General features: G+C 34.5%; 1 protein-coding gene and 1 non-coding gene across 2 annotated transcripts; both read left to right on the top strand.

The window, feature by feature from the left end:
- The first annotated feature begins 535 nt into the window (after positions 1-535).
- TRNAK-UUU (transfer RNA lysine (anticodon UUU)) lies at positions 536-608 on the top strand. Its single transcript has one exon. It is a non-coding gene; the product is annotated as a tRNA-Lys (tRNA).
- Positions 609-6,302: 5,694 nt separating this feature from the next.
- LOC132606932 (fimbrin-2-like) lies at positions 6,303-13,011 on the top strand. The gene is made up of 14 exons (XM_060320616.1): positions 6,303-6,597; positions 6,969-7,139; positions 7,701-7,942; positions 8,042-8,213; positions 8,989-9,027; positions 9,235-9,303; positions 9,393-9,509; positions 9,902-10,113; positions 10,638-10,793; positions 11,026-11,225; positions 11,316-11,473; positions 11,866-11,962; positions 12,323-12,414; positions 12,539-13,011. The coding sequence occupies exons 1-14, from the start codon at positions 6,511-6,513 to the stop codon at positions 12,719-12,721; spliced, it is 1,995 nt and encodes a 664-aa protein (XP_060176599.1). The 5' UTR covers positions 6,303-6,510; the 3' UTR covers positions 12,722-13,011.
- The last annotated feature ends 965 nt before the right edge of the window (positions 13,012-13,976 follow it).

The following is a 13,976-nucleotide window of genomic DNA, read 5'->3' as shown; positions in this document are numbered from 1 at the left end:
TAATGTTTAATAGCATTTACTTGCTAACATTATATAAATATTATTATAGTATTGTCTACTTACGTTTTTTTCCCTACTTAATTTCCGTTTCAGCCCGCTTGATACGAAATGCATCATCTTGTGAGATATACTTCATTTTGGGCCAAAGGTGTCTAATTAGGACCATTGCACTTGGAAGAACATACGTGCAAATTGCAATATTGACGTGATACCCACTATTTTAAGCGAGGGATTTGGAGTTGTAGTATAGACTCTAGGGATTACTATAACTTCACCAGTTGTTGCATCTTTAATTTGAAGAAAGACTTTTCTTACTTCTGCTATATGTTCCCTCACTACGTACAGATTCATTTCATCTACTTGAAAATCAGAAATATTAGCTAAAGGTTTAACCAAAAAAATATATTTATTAGCTAAAGTTTAAGAAGACATTGTATGAAGAAGATGTGAAAGAAGGAATTTTTTAGCTAAGGGATCAATGCCTTCATTGGTGCAGAGTAATAAATTACTAACTTGCTGCGACTACCCTAGCAAAGCCGTCTTAGCTCAGCTGGTAGAGCGCATGGCTTTTAACCATGTGGTCGTGGGTTCGATTCCCACAGACGGCGAATTTAATTAAGTTTAACTCTCAAGTTGTTTATTTAGTTGATTAGGATTCCTATGAGCCCACATTAAATTTCTTGAGATTAAGGTGTGGTTATTGTTACATAATTTTCTTGTATCCTTCAACTATTTTGTATATGTCTTGAAAATATTCATGAAATTATCATTATTGTATAACGATAATACATATTGCAAATGCATCTTTTATAACCGAGTCTTATCCTATCTACTAGGAGTAATTAGCATTTGTTTTGTCACGTTCCAACTGATAAATTGCACATCTGAACTCTGAAGACACGAAGATAATAAAAGTATGAGAGGATGTTCTTCAAAAAGCCAGTGGTTGTGACTTCATTATCCATGTGAGTAAAATTAGGTAGGGGCTCATATTTGTTCCAGGTACAAAACGTTGGAAAATTTTCTTCTCCTAACAATATTATAGAGTGGAATAAAATGCAAAATTAAAGGCTTGAATCTGATAGACAAATGTGATCTTCAATGACAAAGCAAATCAAAGCCTAACATGAGTGGAACCATCCTACTTTATAACATGTCCAAATCACTAGTAATAATGATGATAATTTGTACTACTCAATATCAATCGAAGTTTCACAGATCTTTAAAGTCTTGGGGTGGCAAAACCCATGTGTGGATTGGCCCTACAGCCCCTGCTTGTCCTTCAATTATGTTCTACTAAATCAGTTCTAAACTCCAATAACCCAAAAAGAAAAAGAAAAAAAAATTAATATTGATTTTGATATCAGGGCTTGTATTACCAAAAATGTATGCCCCAAATGATTTGTAAAATCCCCTTTTACTCCGATGCATTTTTTCCTATTACTAGTAGCGTAGTACTCCTATTTCTTTGTCAACAAGGCAATTTGCTTGATTTTATTTTCTATACTGAATTTACTTAAACAGTCATACCTCTCTATAATAATATTTCACTATAATAGTCAAGTTTCTTTGAAATCGATCTTTCATGTATGCCTTTATTTTTCATTATAGCAACCAAAAATATTCGGACAAGTAAAAGATTTAACTCCTAGTCACTAGGATAGTCCAATGACCAAGAAGATGTAATTCGCCTTTTACTATACTAATATAATAAAAGAGAGTGCAACTATGAGCTAAAAACAGCTGTGCGTCTCTTATAGGAGAATGCTCCAGACCTTACTTCAATTAACATATGTAATGACGAGCGGTACTGAGATAGAAAAGATCAGACACATAATAAAAAGCAAGCTCCTTTTTTTTTTTTTTTTTTCCTTCTTCGAGGCTATAGTAGAGGCATAAAATTTTTCGGGTGTTAAAGAAAGTTATTGAATCGATATATAGCTGATAAGCTTGCTCCTTGATTAGATCGAACTGTTTGTACCTTTGCTAGCTCATCTGGTGGTGGGAAAGCAAATAAGAATGATCCTATAATCATTGCTGTCCAAATGGATCTTTCCTTATTCTCTTGTTAATAATATAAAAAGACTAATTTATATATGGTGCATAACGGTAAAGTATGTGATGCTACTTAATTTAGTAAAACTTTGCAAATGTTGCAGTACTTAATTTATTAGGAAGTAGATGTAACACAAATTAAATTGATTTTCTATAGTTGGTCCAAGGCCAACTTAATTAGACTGCCCATGCCTAATGTTGTTCCCCATCTTTTTCGGGTGTCACATTGGCATTATCCTTTAAAATGGAAAGCATTTGGAATTGGTCACGTTCAGTGAAGTGCTTTATTATATTGTTGTGCAAATGCGTCACAGCTATACTATACCAGAAAAAAAGGTGTATGGGACACTAGAAAACCAGAAAAAAAGGTGCATGGGACACTAGAAAGCAGGAGGGATGGGAGAAAGATTGCTTTATCGTCACGTTAATACACTTTGTTCTTCCCTTCTTAATAAGAAGTTTCTGGTTTAATTTGAGCTCTTGAAATAGAATTGCCTTTGGTAGAAAATGTTTTACCCCACACAAATTCAGATTAACCGAATCTCAAAGAGGATATCAAACATCAAGTGTAAACCTCAAAAAATTCAATATGTACCGGTAATAATAGTTCACTGTCTCAAGTATTTAACTTCTTAATAGAAATATGCTTGGAACGTGCATTAATTCTGTTGGATCGAGGAGTCAAAGTGGATCAGTATTAGCATCTTTTATTTTCACGTCGGTTAAGCCATGCATGGAATGACGACGAAAGGTTAAGGGTAACTTGCTTGTGTCTTCTAGTATTCTATCATAGGACAAGAAAAAAATTCATAAGTTGAAATATATGAATTTTTACAACGATATCAAATTACATGTTTCCTAGGTACTTACCATTTTGTTGAGTAAACGATTGATTAGATATACTATGTCACATATTAATTATCCCCTTTTCCATAGTGTATATTAGAAGCTTTGTAACTATCTATTGTCACACATGAGAAATGGTATCACAATGTTCTTAGCTCGTTGATATTAAATTCTAAATCTGTCTTTAAAATTAACTCGAATCATAAGAAATCAATGCAAATTGAATTGGGAGGAAAAAACTTCTGCGGAAATTTGAGAGATCGATTTATGGCCCATTAAATTTTATAAATGTTCTTTTAACTATATGACTCTTTTATAAAATAAATTGCAAGATCATTTTTTTATTCCAATTGTAATTGATTATTGGAGATCATATTTTGAAAATTTGCAACCCTATTTTATTTGAAAGAAGGTTGCGGTTTGTAACATGCTATATTACTGGTCCTGAATTGACCGCTTCGATTTCATTCAAATTCTCTACTGTTTGACCAGCTTCAAATTGACTATTGTCAATTCTCACGTAGAGTGAAAGCATGAGAAGATCCGTTAGGTTATTATTATTCAAAAAAAGTTTCAAAGTAAGTCATCTTTCCGTGGGCCTCACAGTTTGAAAAGTGAACTAACATAATACCTCTTTATTCAAATATTACGAGAATCCAATCCACATCATAGAGTTTGAATATGCTCTCTTCACGTAATAACACAAGGATTTGGTTGGACTTTAGTAACACGTTTCACCTCTAATCTTTACCAGTTATCTCATTTCTGATGATTTATACTTCTTGAAAGATCAATGGCCATTATTTAGCTAGTTTGTCAATATAGAGAAGCATGAAGGCCACGAAGGGGCCCTTTATTTTTTAGGCCACGCCTCAGATTTTCGATAATTAGAAAATTGGTGCCTATAAACAACAAGATTCTTGTTGTTTGGTATGCAGACTGAATTATCTCGAGATTATAATTCTGGGATTAATTTCTCCCATCTGGGAGGTGGTGGGATAAAATAATTCCAAGATTAATAGGATAAGGTGGATATCCCACCATTAAGTTGGACTTCATTTTATACTCTGTTTGGTAGAAAGTATAAATTAATCCAAGGATAAATTTATACCTTCTACCAAACATGGGTACAAAATGAATCCCAAAATTAGTAATGGGATATCCCACATTATATCGTGCACCAAATGACGTCGTTTGGTGCACGGTATAAGGTGGGATATCCCATCACAAATTTTGGGATTCATTTTATACTTTGTTTGGTAGAAGGTATAAATTTTTCCTTGGATGAGATACTTTCGACCAAACAAAGTATAAAATGAAGGCCATAGTTAAAGATGGGATATCCCACCTTATCCCATTAACCTTGAAATTGTTTTATCCTACCTTTTAGATGGGATAAATTAGTCCTAGGATTATAATCCTGAGATTATAATACTGGGATAATTTTGTCCGCGAATCAAACAACCACGACTTTGGTTGGGGAATGAGTTATCCCGGGATTAATTATTCCGCCATTAGTTATTTGGGGATTGTTATCCCACTCTTAATATGGGAGTAAAATAACACTACAATCCCGGGATAATTAATTTGGGGATTAGTTATCCCTGAATTTTATCCCAACCACATGTGGGATGAACTCATCCCAAATATAATCTCGGAATTAATATCCCTTATCCCCGTATCAAACGAGCCCTAAGCCTGAAACCTTAAGCAATCAATAATGCGCTAAAACACATGTTAAATGACGTGGACCTTTTAGTCAATCAATTTTTGTCATTTTTTTGGGCGGATTGCCCTTCTTTTGGGGTGATCTTTAATTTTTGTCCTTCAAATTGCTGGTATTTAATTTTTGTCCTTCGCTTAAAAAGTTGGCCGAAAATATCTTAAGGTTCTGGGTTCGAACCCCCGCTTAGTAAAAAAAATAATAAAAAAAATCGCAAGACATGGTTTTGCAAAAAGTCTGCCTCATGTGGCGGACTTTGCCTTGAGGCAACTAAAAGTCTGCTATATCGTGTCTTCGGCAGACTTCTAGTTATGCCTTAAGGCAAAATCTGCCGCATAAGGCAGACTTTTTGCAAAGCCTTGCCTTGTGAATTTTATTTTTATTTTTATGACTAAGCCGGAGTTCGAACCCAAAACCTCAGGGTATTTTAGGTAAAGGTCCAAAATTAAAGACCAGCAATTTGAGAGGCAAAAATTACCGACCACCCCCAACGAAGGAAAATCGTGCAAATTGTCCGTTGAGCTTCATTTCTAGTTAGCAACTTTAATTTTAGTAGCAACCTCTAATTAATGACATTGACATGTAAATTATTTTTGAGGTCATCAAGGGTTATGGACGTATAGGATCCCTATAGAGATCTTGGCTTTGAGCCTTGAGAAAGGAAAAAAATCCTGGGAGGGAGCATATCTCTCTTTGATGGTCATTAGGAGGCGCAAGTTCGAATTAATTCATATATATATATATTTCTCAGGGATTGACCGCTATAAATTGAGTAAGCCAAGACATCCCAAAAATTTAGAAAGAGTTAGATCTCGATCATTTTTTGCTACCATCGAATTTATTGAAAATCCCATAGTTCATTACAAGGAGATGTAACCCCGAAGAAAATGTCAAGTAGGTAAGTAGGTCCGCGCTTTGTTAATGGGTTCATTACAACCCTTGATTTTCGCAGCAAGTAAGGCATATTTAACAATCAAAGTGAAGCAAGGTGAAAAGGAAATCGTTTGGTCACAAGAAATTTATATTTTCGTATAAAATTCTGCATAATTTGTATTACACTCTGCATAAGTCATGTGAAGTTTATTTAATTAGAAAAGCAAACACTACGCTATTAATTCTTAGACGGAGATCTATTTTTATTTTTGTATATATGTTATAACGTGGATATGAATACGTATACTAGCATTACGTTGGATAAGAGTATAAAGACAAAAAATTACTCTTAATTAAATTAGGCCATTCCTACATAATAATCCATGGGTTATTTTACTTAACAACCTATTCATTATTATTAATCATATAAATAATTCCTGCATTATAATCTCGCATGACTAAACCACAAAACATGCACATTGTATTCTCGAAAGAGTTAACTTCCATTACATGGATTTTTTATTTGTGTTCGCGTTAAATGAGTGATATACGTATATTTTGAATTTTTTTAACATATAAAAGACTACACTAACTCGGATTCGTGTTTGAGTTGACAATTTAACTTTGGAGTAAAACGCTTTCTGAATTAAAAGAACAATTACCACTTCAGTAAAACATCTCGCTGTCACACCTCTACTATATCATTACTTAATAAACAATGTTTAGTTTAAAAAAAAAAAAAGGCTTTATTATGTTAAATAAATACTCTTATAAGGATAGCGGTTAGCAAAAAAGGGATAGTAGAGTCATAATTTGAATTTGTTCTCTGAACAGCTTTGAACACTGACAGCTCCTCTGTGTCCCCAGTCCTACACTGTACTATTAGGACGCTCTCCTTCCCACTCACATTCTCAAATCACATGCCTCTTTTGCTTAGCGAGAAAATCATCTCATTTTCTCTTCTTCATTTCGTTATAATATTGGAGGTTTTGTGATTAAGAGAAGATCAAACAATGGCGGGATATGTAGGTGTATTTGTATCTGATCCATGGCTTCAAAGTCAGTTCACTCAGGTCGAACTTCGCCGTTTGAAATCTCACGTAAGTTTTTTTCATTTTTCAATCTCTGTTATTAATTAAGTAATACTAAACTCTGCGCTTCGTTAAGCGGAATGATTATTTAGCGATTTCAACAAACTTTGGATCGATGCGGTAGTTTATTGATTTATAACTCTTGCTTATGTGAGTTTTGCTAAGCGGACTGATTTTTATATAGCGATTTCATAAAATTTAGTTTACTGATTATATGTGTTTTGTTACTTGAAGTTTAATGCGAGGAAGAGAGAAAACGAGAGCTTCGTTAAGCGGAATGAACATTTTGAGGATTTTTATAGCGCTTTCAGTAAATTTCATCGATGTGTAGTTTGTGATTTTATGTGTTGATTGCTAAGCGGATTTTTTGTTACTTGCAGTTTAATGCGATGAAGAGAGAAAATGGAGCTCTGAAACTAACAGACTTACCTTCCAAAATGGCAAGAATTAAACACGTCGGGGAGAATCTTACTGAGCAAGAAAGAGAGTCGTTTCTGAGAGATTCGTACAAGAACTTGGAGGAAGACGTTGATTTTGAGCTATTTCTTCAGGTAACACGCGTTCGCATTTTGTAAGATGTTGTTAGACACATTAGATTCGTGTCTGTACTCTGCATGTTCAAATTCGACGAAGATATAAGATCCTTTTTCCCATTTAGAAGCTATAGAAACGGTCTGGAATCGATAAGGAGGGAATTCAAATGCGAAGTTGATTTGATTTTTTTTTTTTTGTTATTCGGAATTATGTTGGATATAGAACTTTCTATTATACCTCCAGACAAAGTTTCCTTCACTTCCGAACTATCAAACAAAGGACAATGGCAAAATAAAAAGGAATTGAGAATCCATTTGATAATTAATTCAGTTTCTGATCTTTGGCTAGAGATTTTTTTCATGTAAGTTATTTTGTTGAAGTTTCTTATTTTTACTTTTCTTGGCTCTGAACATAAACAAATCAATTCAGATGATACTCCTTGTAAATTTAGAGGTTTGAGATTTTTTTTAAGCAACCAAGAAGAGCAAGACGAAAAAAGAAGTAAATAACTAGCTTAAAGAGGAAGATTTGTTGGTTTGATTTGTCTAAGAGCACAAGAATTGCTGAACTCATGACAGGTTTATTTGAAAATTCAAGCACATGCTGCTGCAAGGATGGGAAATACTGCAAAGAGTTCATCAGCTTTTGTCAAGTCAGCAACTTCTACATTGCTCCACACAATTAGTGAATCTGAGAAGGCATCATATGTTGCACATATTAACAGTTATCTTGCGGATGATGAGTTTTTGAAGAAATACCTTCCTATTGATCCTTTAACCAATGATCTCTTTGAGGTTTCCAAGGATGGAGTTCTTATTTGGTGAGCATCAAATCTTTCACTATGTACATTAATAAATATGCCTCAAGTATGTAAAACTTCTTTGACTAGATTGTTAGTAATATTGTTCTTCTGCTGCAGCAAGCTTATCAATGTGGCTGTACCTGGAACAATTGATGAACGGGCAATAAACATGAAGAGAATGCTGAATCCATGGGAAAGGAATGAAAATCATACCTTGTGCCTCAACTCTGCTAAGGCAATTGGATGTACTCTAGTTAATATAGGCACTCAAGATTTCATTGAAGGAAGGGTATGTATCCCTTTCACATTAGCAATATGTTAGGACACTATTCAGCCACATCTTAGTTTGACTCTGTTCCCTGTTGAGTTACCAAAGGGATTCCGTCAATAGTCAGTTTGTGAACTTTGTTTATGTAATATCAGCTGAACTGCCTTTCTCTTTTCATTTGAACGCGAATTCAACCCTGAAACTTACGGGATGATATCAAAAATATTCATGCATGTTCAACCCTAAGGGGTTGGCCTGGTGGTAATTGGCTTGAGCCTTGGGGTGCTCCCTTTCAAGGTCTCAAGTTCGAAACCCACTGGGTGCAAACAGTTTCTGAGGGCCATCGGACTGGGGTAAAACCCTGAATTACCCGTGGTGCACTTGCGGGAAACTCCTTACCGAGGGCTTGTGCACCCCCGGGATTAGTCGGGGCTCAAAGAGACCCGGACACCCGGTGCTTAATCAAAAAAAATAATATTCATGCATGTTCAGTGATATGATTCAATCATATGTATTTGTCCCTGCTGCTTCACATTTTCTTGTTCTCTTGTCCTGTGGCTAGATTATGTTGACTTAAGTCATCCATCCTATGCATCTTTGGTGAAATTATCATAGTATAATAATTATCCAAAGTTGTGGTCCATGCTTTTGATATTCCTCAAGATATATTCATATGCTTACTTTATCAGCGTAATTTTTTGTCTGTGAGGTTTTATGGTTGGCATGTTTTAGCTAACTTCAGTTTCGGCAGTGTTACATACTTGTCTAATACTCTATCTTTTTTATCGGTTTCCAGAGGCATCTTGTTCTTGGAGTGATATCTCAAATCATTAAGGTAATTTAAATGTGTCCTTACTGAATCATTTAGTGGATTTTAAAACTTTGAAATAATGAGGTAACTTTAGCACAAATAGATTGCCTTACAAGATGAAGGAATCACCATTAAGATGTTAAAAATCACCAGCATATACTTTAGCTCGCAGGACATAAAATCATTACCAGAATTTCTTAAGGACAATGATTTTCTTTCATGTTGTTTCAGATTCAACTATTGGCAGATCTCAACTTAAAGAAAACACCTCAGCTGTTGGAGTTAGTTGATGATAACAGGGTAAAGACACACTCATTAATGCTTCACTAATTGACAGCTTATGGCAAACTTGTGTTATAAACTTGATTATCTCAATTCTGTGATGTCAGGATGTAGAGGAGCTGATGAGTCTACCTCCAGAAAAAATCTTGCTCAGATGGATGAATTTTCAATTGAAGAAAGCTAAATACGAGAAAATTGTGACGAACTTCTCATCGGACATAAAGGTAGATAAAAAATGAGTTGGACTTTGGAATAGTCAGGTGTGACTATGCAAAATTTTAATATCTGCAACATTTTCCTTGGTCTTTTAAAGATAGTCTTTTCACCTCAGAGAGAGGGAGACTTTTTTTTTTTCCCCACTGCCAGAGATACTAAATAAGTTTTTCATTTGAAACAATAAAAAAGGATTAGATAGTTCGCATAATTTGAAGACATATAGACGTTGAGAGTTCTTAAATAAACTATTTAGTTTTATATACTGAGTGGTGGAGGACTCTCTTGTACTTCTACCTCAGAAATAAAAGAAAAGAGCTTTCATCTTCATCCCTTTCGTGTAATTTCTTATCCATTTTGAGTGTTTAGTGCTGATTCTTAAGCCATCCATTTACTTTTGCAGGATGCAGAAGCTTATGCTCACCTCTTAAATGTTCTTGCTCCGGAGTACATTAATCCTACCACACTCACTGTGAAAGAACATCTAGAAAGAGCAAAGTTGGTTTTGGAACATGCAGATAGGATGGGTTGCAAAAGATACTTAACAGCTAAAGATATTGTGGAAGGCTCTCCAAATCTTAACCTTGCATTTGTGGCACATATCTTTCAGCACAGGTAAGAAGCTAGTGTTTCTTTGAGTTCTATGTACGAACTTGCTGACTATTTCTGTGTAAGTTTTCTTGTATATGACACACATTTACGAGAAGAAGTTGCTCGTAAACCTTTTGTGTTCTTGAAGAATTTCAGTTGTTGTAGGACAAGATTTTGTATTTTAATTGCTTTTTATTAGCAATAAAGACAGAATATGTGCAACTGATGGACCATGTTAATTTAAATTTTATCTCTTGTTCTTTTAAAACAGCATGCGTTGGTGCTTTACCATGTTTATTTCTTAGCATACTGAATGCCAGCAGAGTGACTTGAAAAGGCAATTTTGTTCCTTTTGCACACTTTGGTAATAGACTGACCAGTTCTATGATTACCCATTACAGCTAGTCAAGTTTGAGAGGTTATAACCTCATAGCAAGTATGGTGAAATTAGTAGTACACATTTCACAGGGACTGATATTTAACTGTAGAATTTAGTTATTAGATTACTTGTTTCAATCTTGAATTGACCATAAACCTCTTATCCATAGGAATGGGCTATCAAATCAAACAAAGCAAATATCCTTTCTGGAGATTTCACCAGATGAAGCTCAAATGTCCAGGGAAGAGAGAGCTTTCCGCTTTTGGATCAATAGTCTTGGAAATTCATCTTACATAGACAATGTTTTTGAAGATCTCAGAAATGGGTGAGTACTACCTCGGTACCTAGTACTGCAAACTTTCCCCATGGCTGCAGGCTTATTTCATGTTACTACAAAATTTTCTGACTAAGTTAAACAATAAAGAATATGAACTCTGCTGTGATCTAATTTTGCTCATGCAATGACATTTATGTATCTATCTGGTCTCACGAAAGTGCAAAGTATTGCGTGCACAGGTGTATTTATTTCAATCTAATGAATGTTCGTGTCTTTCCAGATGGTTGCTTTTAGAGACACTTGACAAGGTGTCTCCTGGAATTGTTAATTGGAAAATTGCTACTAAGCCTCCAATTAAGATGCCATTCAGAAAAGTAGAAAACTGCAACCAAGTTGTGAAGATCGGGAAGCAACTCAAGTTTTCTCTTGTAAACATTGCTGGAAATGACATTGTACAGGGAAATAAGAAATTAACATTGGGTAAGTTTTGATGTCCTTTTTTCTTGTTTTCCCCTTAAATTGGTTTAACTCAAACTGTTATGGACCAACATTCTTTGTTCTCTATCGCAGCTTACTTGTGGCAGTTAATGCGATGTAACATGCTTCAGCTCTTGAAAAATTTGAGATTTTATTCCAATGGGAAGGAAATCACTGATGCAGATATTTTAGAGTGGTCCAACAGCAAAGTAAGAAATTCAGGAAGCAAAAGTCGCATGGCTAGTTTTAAGGTATAGTTTGTAAAGATCAGTCGTTTCCAGATTCAGAACAATAGAGTTGAGTAGGCCTTCAATCGATTATTTTGATAAAGCATGGGTTTACTAGCAGGCACATAATTTATTTATTTTAAAAAAATTAAAAAAATTGTGGTGGAAAATACCTGCTATGGCTTGCAAAGAAAGTTGTAGCTTCTGTACAGTCCCTGGATTCAATTGGACACCTGTTTTTGGTAAAATTGGATGCTTTATGTGCGTCTTCCTTTTTATTGAATTAGATCAAATATTCTGATATAGTTGTTGGATGAGGCATTGCTAGTTGAATAATACCCCACAAGTTGGCGAGCATTCACCTCTTGTACCTCTCATTATCGTGAGACGGAGAACTGAGTCTGTTAAATTTACAGGATAAGAGTTTGTCAGATGGCATCTTTTTCCTTGAGCTGCTTAGTGCTGTACACCCTCGAGCTGTTAACTGGAGTCTTGTTACAAAAGGAGAAACTGGTAATCTTATTTCAGACTTAAAATAGGTTCCTTCTCTCAGTTGTTCTGATTTAATTCAGTTACTTGTTAGTATCAACACGAGACGTTGTCCTTTCTTGCTATTATTTTTTTCCAATAGCTAATCTATCAATATATGATTGGATTGAATTTGTGTGGATGCCCTACTGAAGCTTTTTAGCTTACGGCAAAGATAGCGCTATCTTGAACTTGAAATCAGAGAGTAGCACCAATAATTCTAGTTCATATTGACCTTGTTTCATCATCCATAGTACCTTTTTGAGTATCTTTGTGTTTCTCCATTCAGTCGCGATTGTCAGTACATTAGACTTTTTAGTTATGCGAAATGTTTGGTTGATGCAGAGGAGCAGAAGAAGATGAACGCAACCTACATTATTAGTATTGCAAGGAAACTTGGATGTTCAATATTTTTGTTACCCGAAGATCTGATTGAGGTAATCCTTCATTTGCTTAACTGTGTTCGTGTCACTTGCTTTCTCTAATCCCCACTCAACATGCAATGATGATTGACTACTGTTATACTGCAAAATCATAATATAATGGTGTGTGTTTAATCAGGTGAATCAAAAGATGATGCTTACACTCACAGCAAGTATAATGTATTGGCACTTGAAACAACCAATGGAGGATCAAACTTGTGCATCTTCAGATAGTGATATTAGCTCATTGGACACAATCTCAACTTCAACGTTGGATGATACTGCTTCTGAGTGTTCAATGGATGACAACAGCAACAGATAACTGCGAAACCTTTTCGTGTGCTGATTTTATTTTTTAAAGTTCTTTGTGCTCATTGTTTGAAGTTTTGAAAAATTTAGGGTGTATGGCTTTGTAAGTAGTCAATCAGTGTTGATTGCAGTTTTCCTAAAAAAGAAAATTGTGAATATAGTTAAAGAGCTATTTTGTATTGTATAAGATATCTTGTTTAGTGTATTGTATATTTGGTTTTATATGTCTACTAGTGAATTTGTATGTAAAAGACTTAAAATATTCTTTTTGTAATATCCAATGAAAGTATTTTAGTCATCAAATCTAAATAGGTTGGATTTCTAGCTTTACTCCATTATTATTTACCCTTAATTTTATATTTATCTCCAACTTTTCGTCACTTAATAGTTTTAGTCTTCTAGAGATATTTGCAACAGTCTATACAGATGAAGCTATTTTTGTTTTGTTTTTTTCGTTAAAAAAACAGTGTAAATAACGATTTTTTTTTTTTTGACGAAACTATGAAACATACCTCTTGTTGTAAACATTCTTTCAGCTCGCTGACTCGTTTGCATAAGCCTTCTTTTAAATTCTTTTTCTTTTTCGCATTGTTTATCTCATTCCTCATATCCTCATAAATATGTTATCAGTAATCAAGGATGAATCAAACTATTTAACTCCTGCATTGCCTGCCAAGTTTTCGTCCTCAAAACACTGATATAAAAACTTTTTGTAATTTGTTAGTTGTTCATAGTTAGTGGGCAATGCTAATTAATTAGCCCTCGCTAACTTCTGGGATAAAGGAAAAGGAAAGACAAAAGCTATTTTTGATCCGAATTTTTTCTGTCTTTTCCTCATTGTCACTGCACATATATATATATATATATATATATATGAAAGAAAAGAATGCTACTCCTAAAATTTACAATGTAAATAAATACAGGGAAAGTAGGCATGACTCCACTTTCCAATTGTGTGTGGAATAAAGTTAAAGTTGTCAAGCATGTGTGTGGAATAGAGTTAAAGTTGTCCAGCATTTTCTCCTTCTCTTCTTTCTAGGAAATTCCATGTGGGGGCATGACTCCACTTTCCAACTGTCAGCTTCCTCCTTCTCTTCTTTCTTTTCATTTTTATTTCCATTATGGGAATAACTCTAATCTTTCTTAGGCTGAAAGAGATGCACCATATATGGCGAGACCAAAAATAAATACGAGATTTGTCATAGCAAATGGATCAACATAGGCTATAATTTGAACAGAAGAAAACAATTCTATAAATATTTTTTGTG

The sequence above is a fragment of the Lycium barbarum genome, chromosome 1, assembly GCF_019175385.1.
Source record: "Lycium barbarum isolate Lr01 chromosome 1, ASM1917538v2, whole genome shotgun sequence".
Lineage (NCBI taxonomy): Eukaryota > Viridiplantae > Streptophyta > Magnoliopsida > Solanales > Solanaceae > Lycium > Lycium barbarum.
This window is presented reverse-complemented; position numbering and strand designations above follow the sequence as displayed.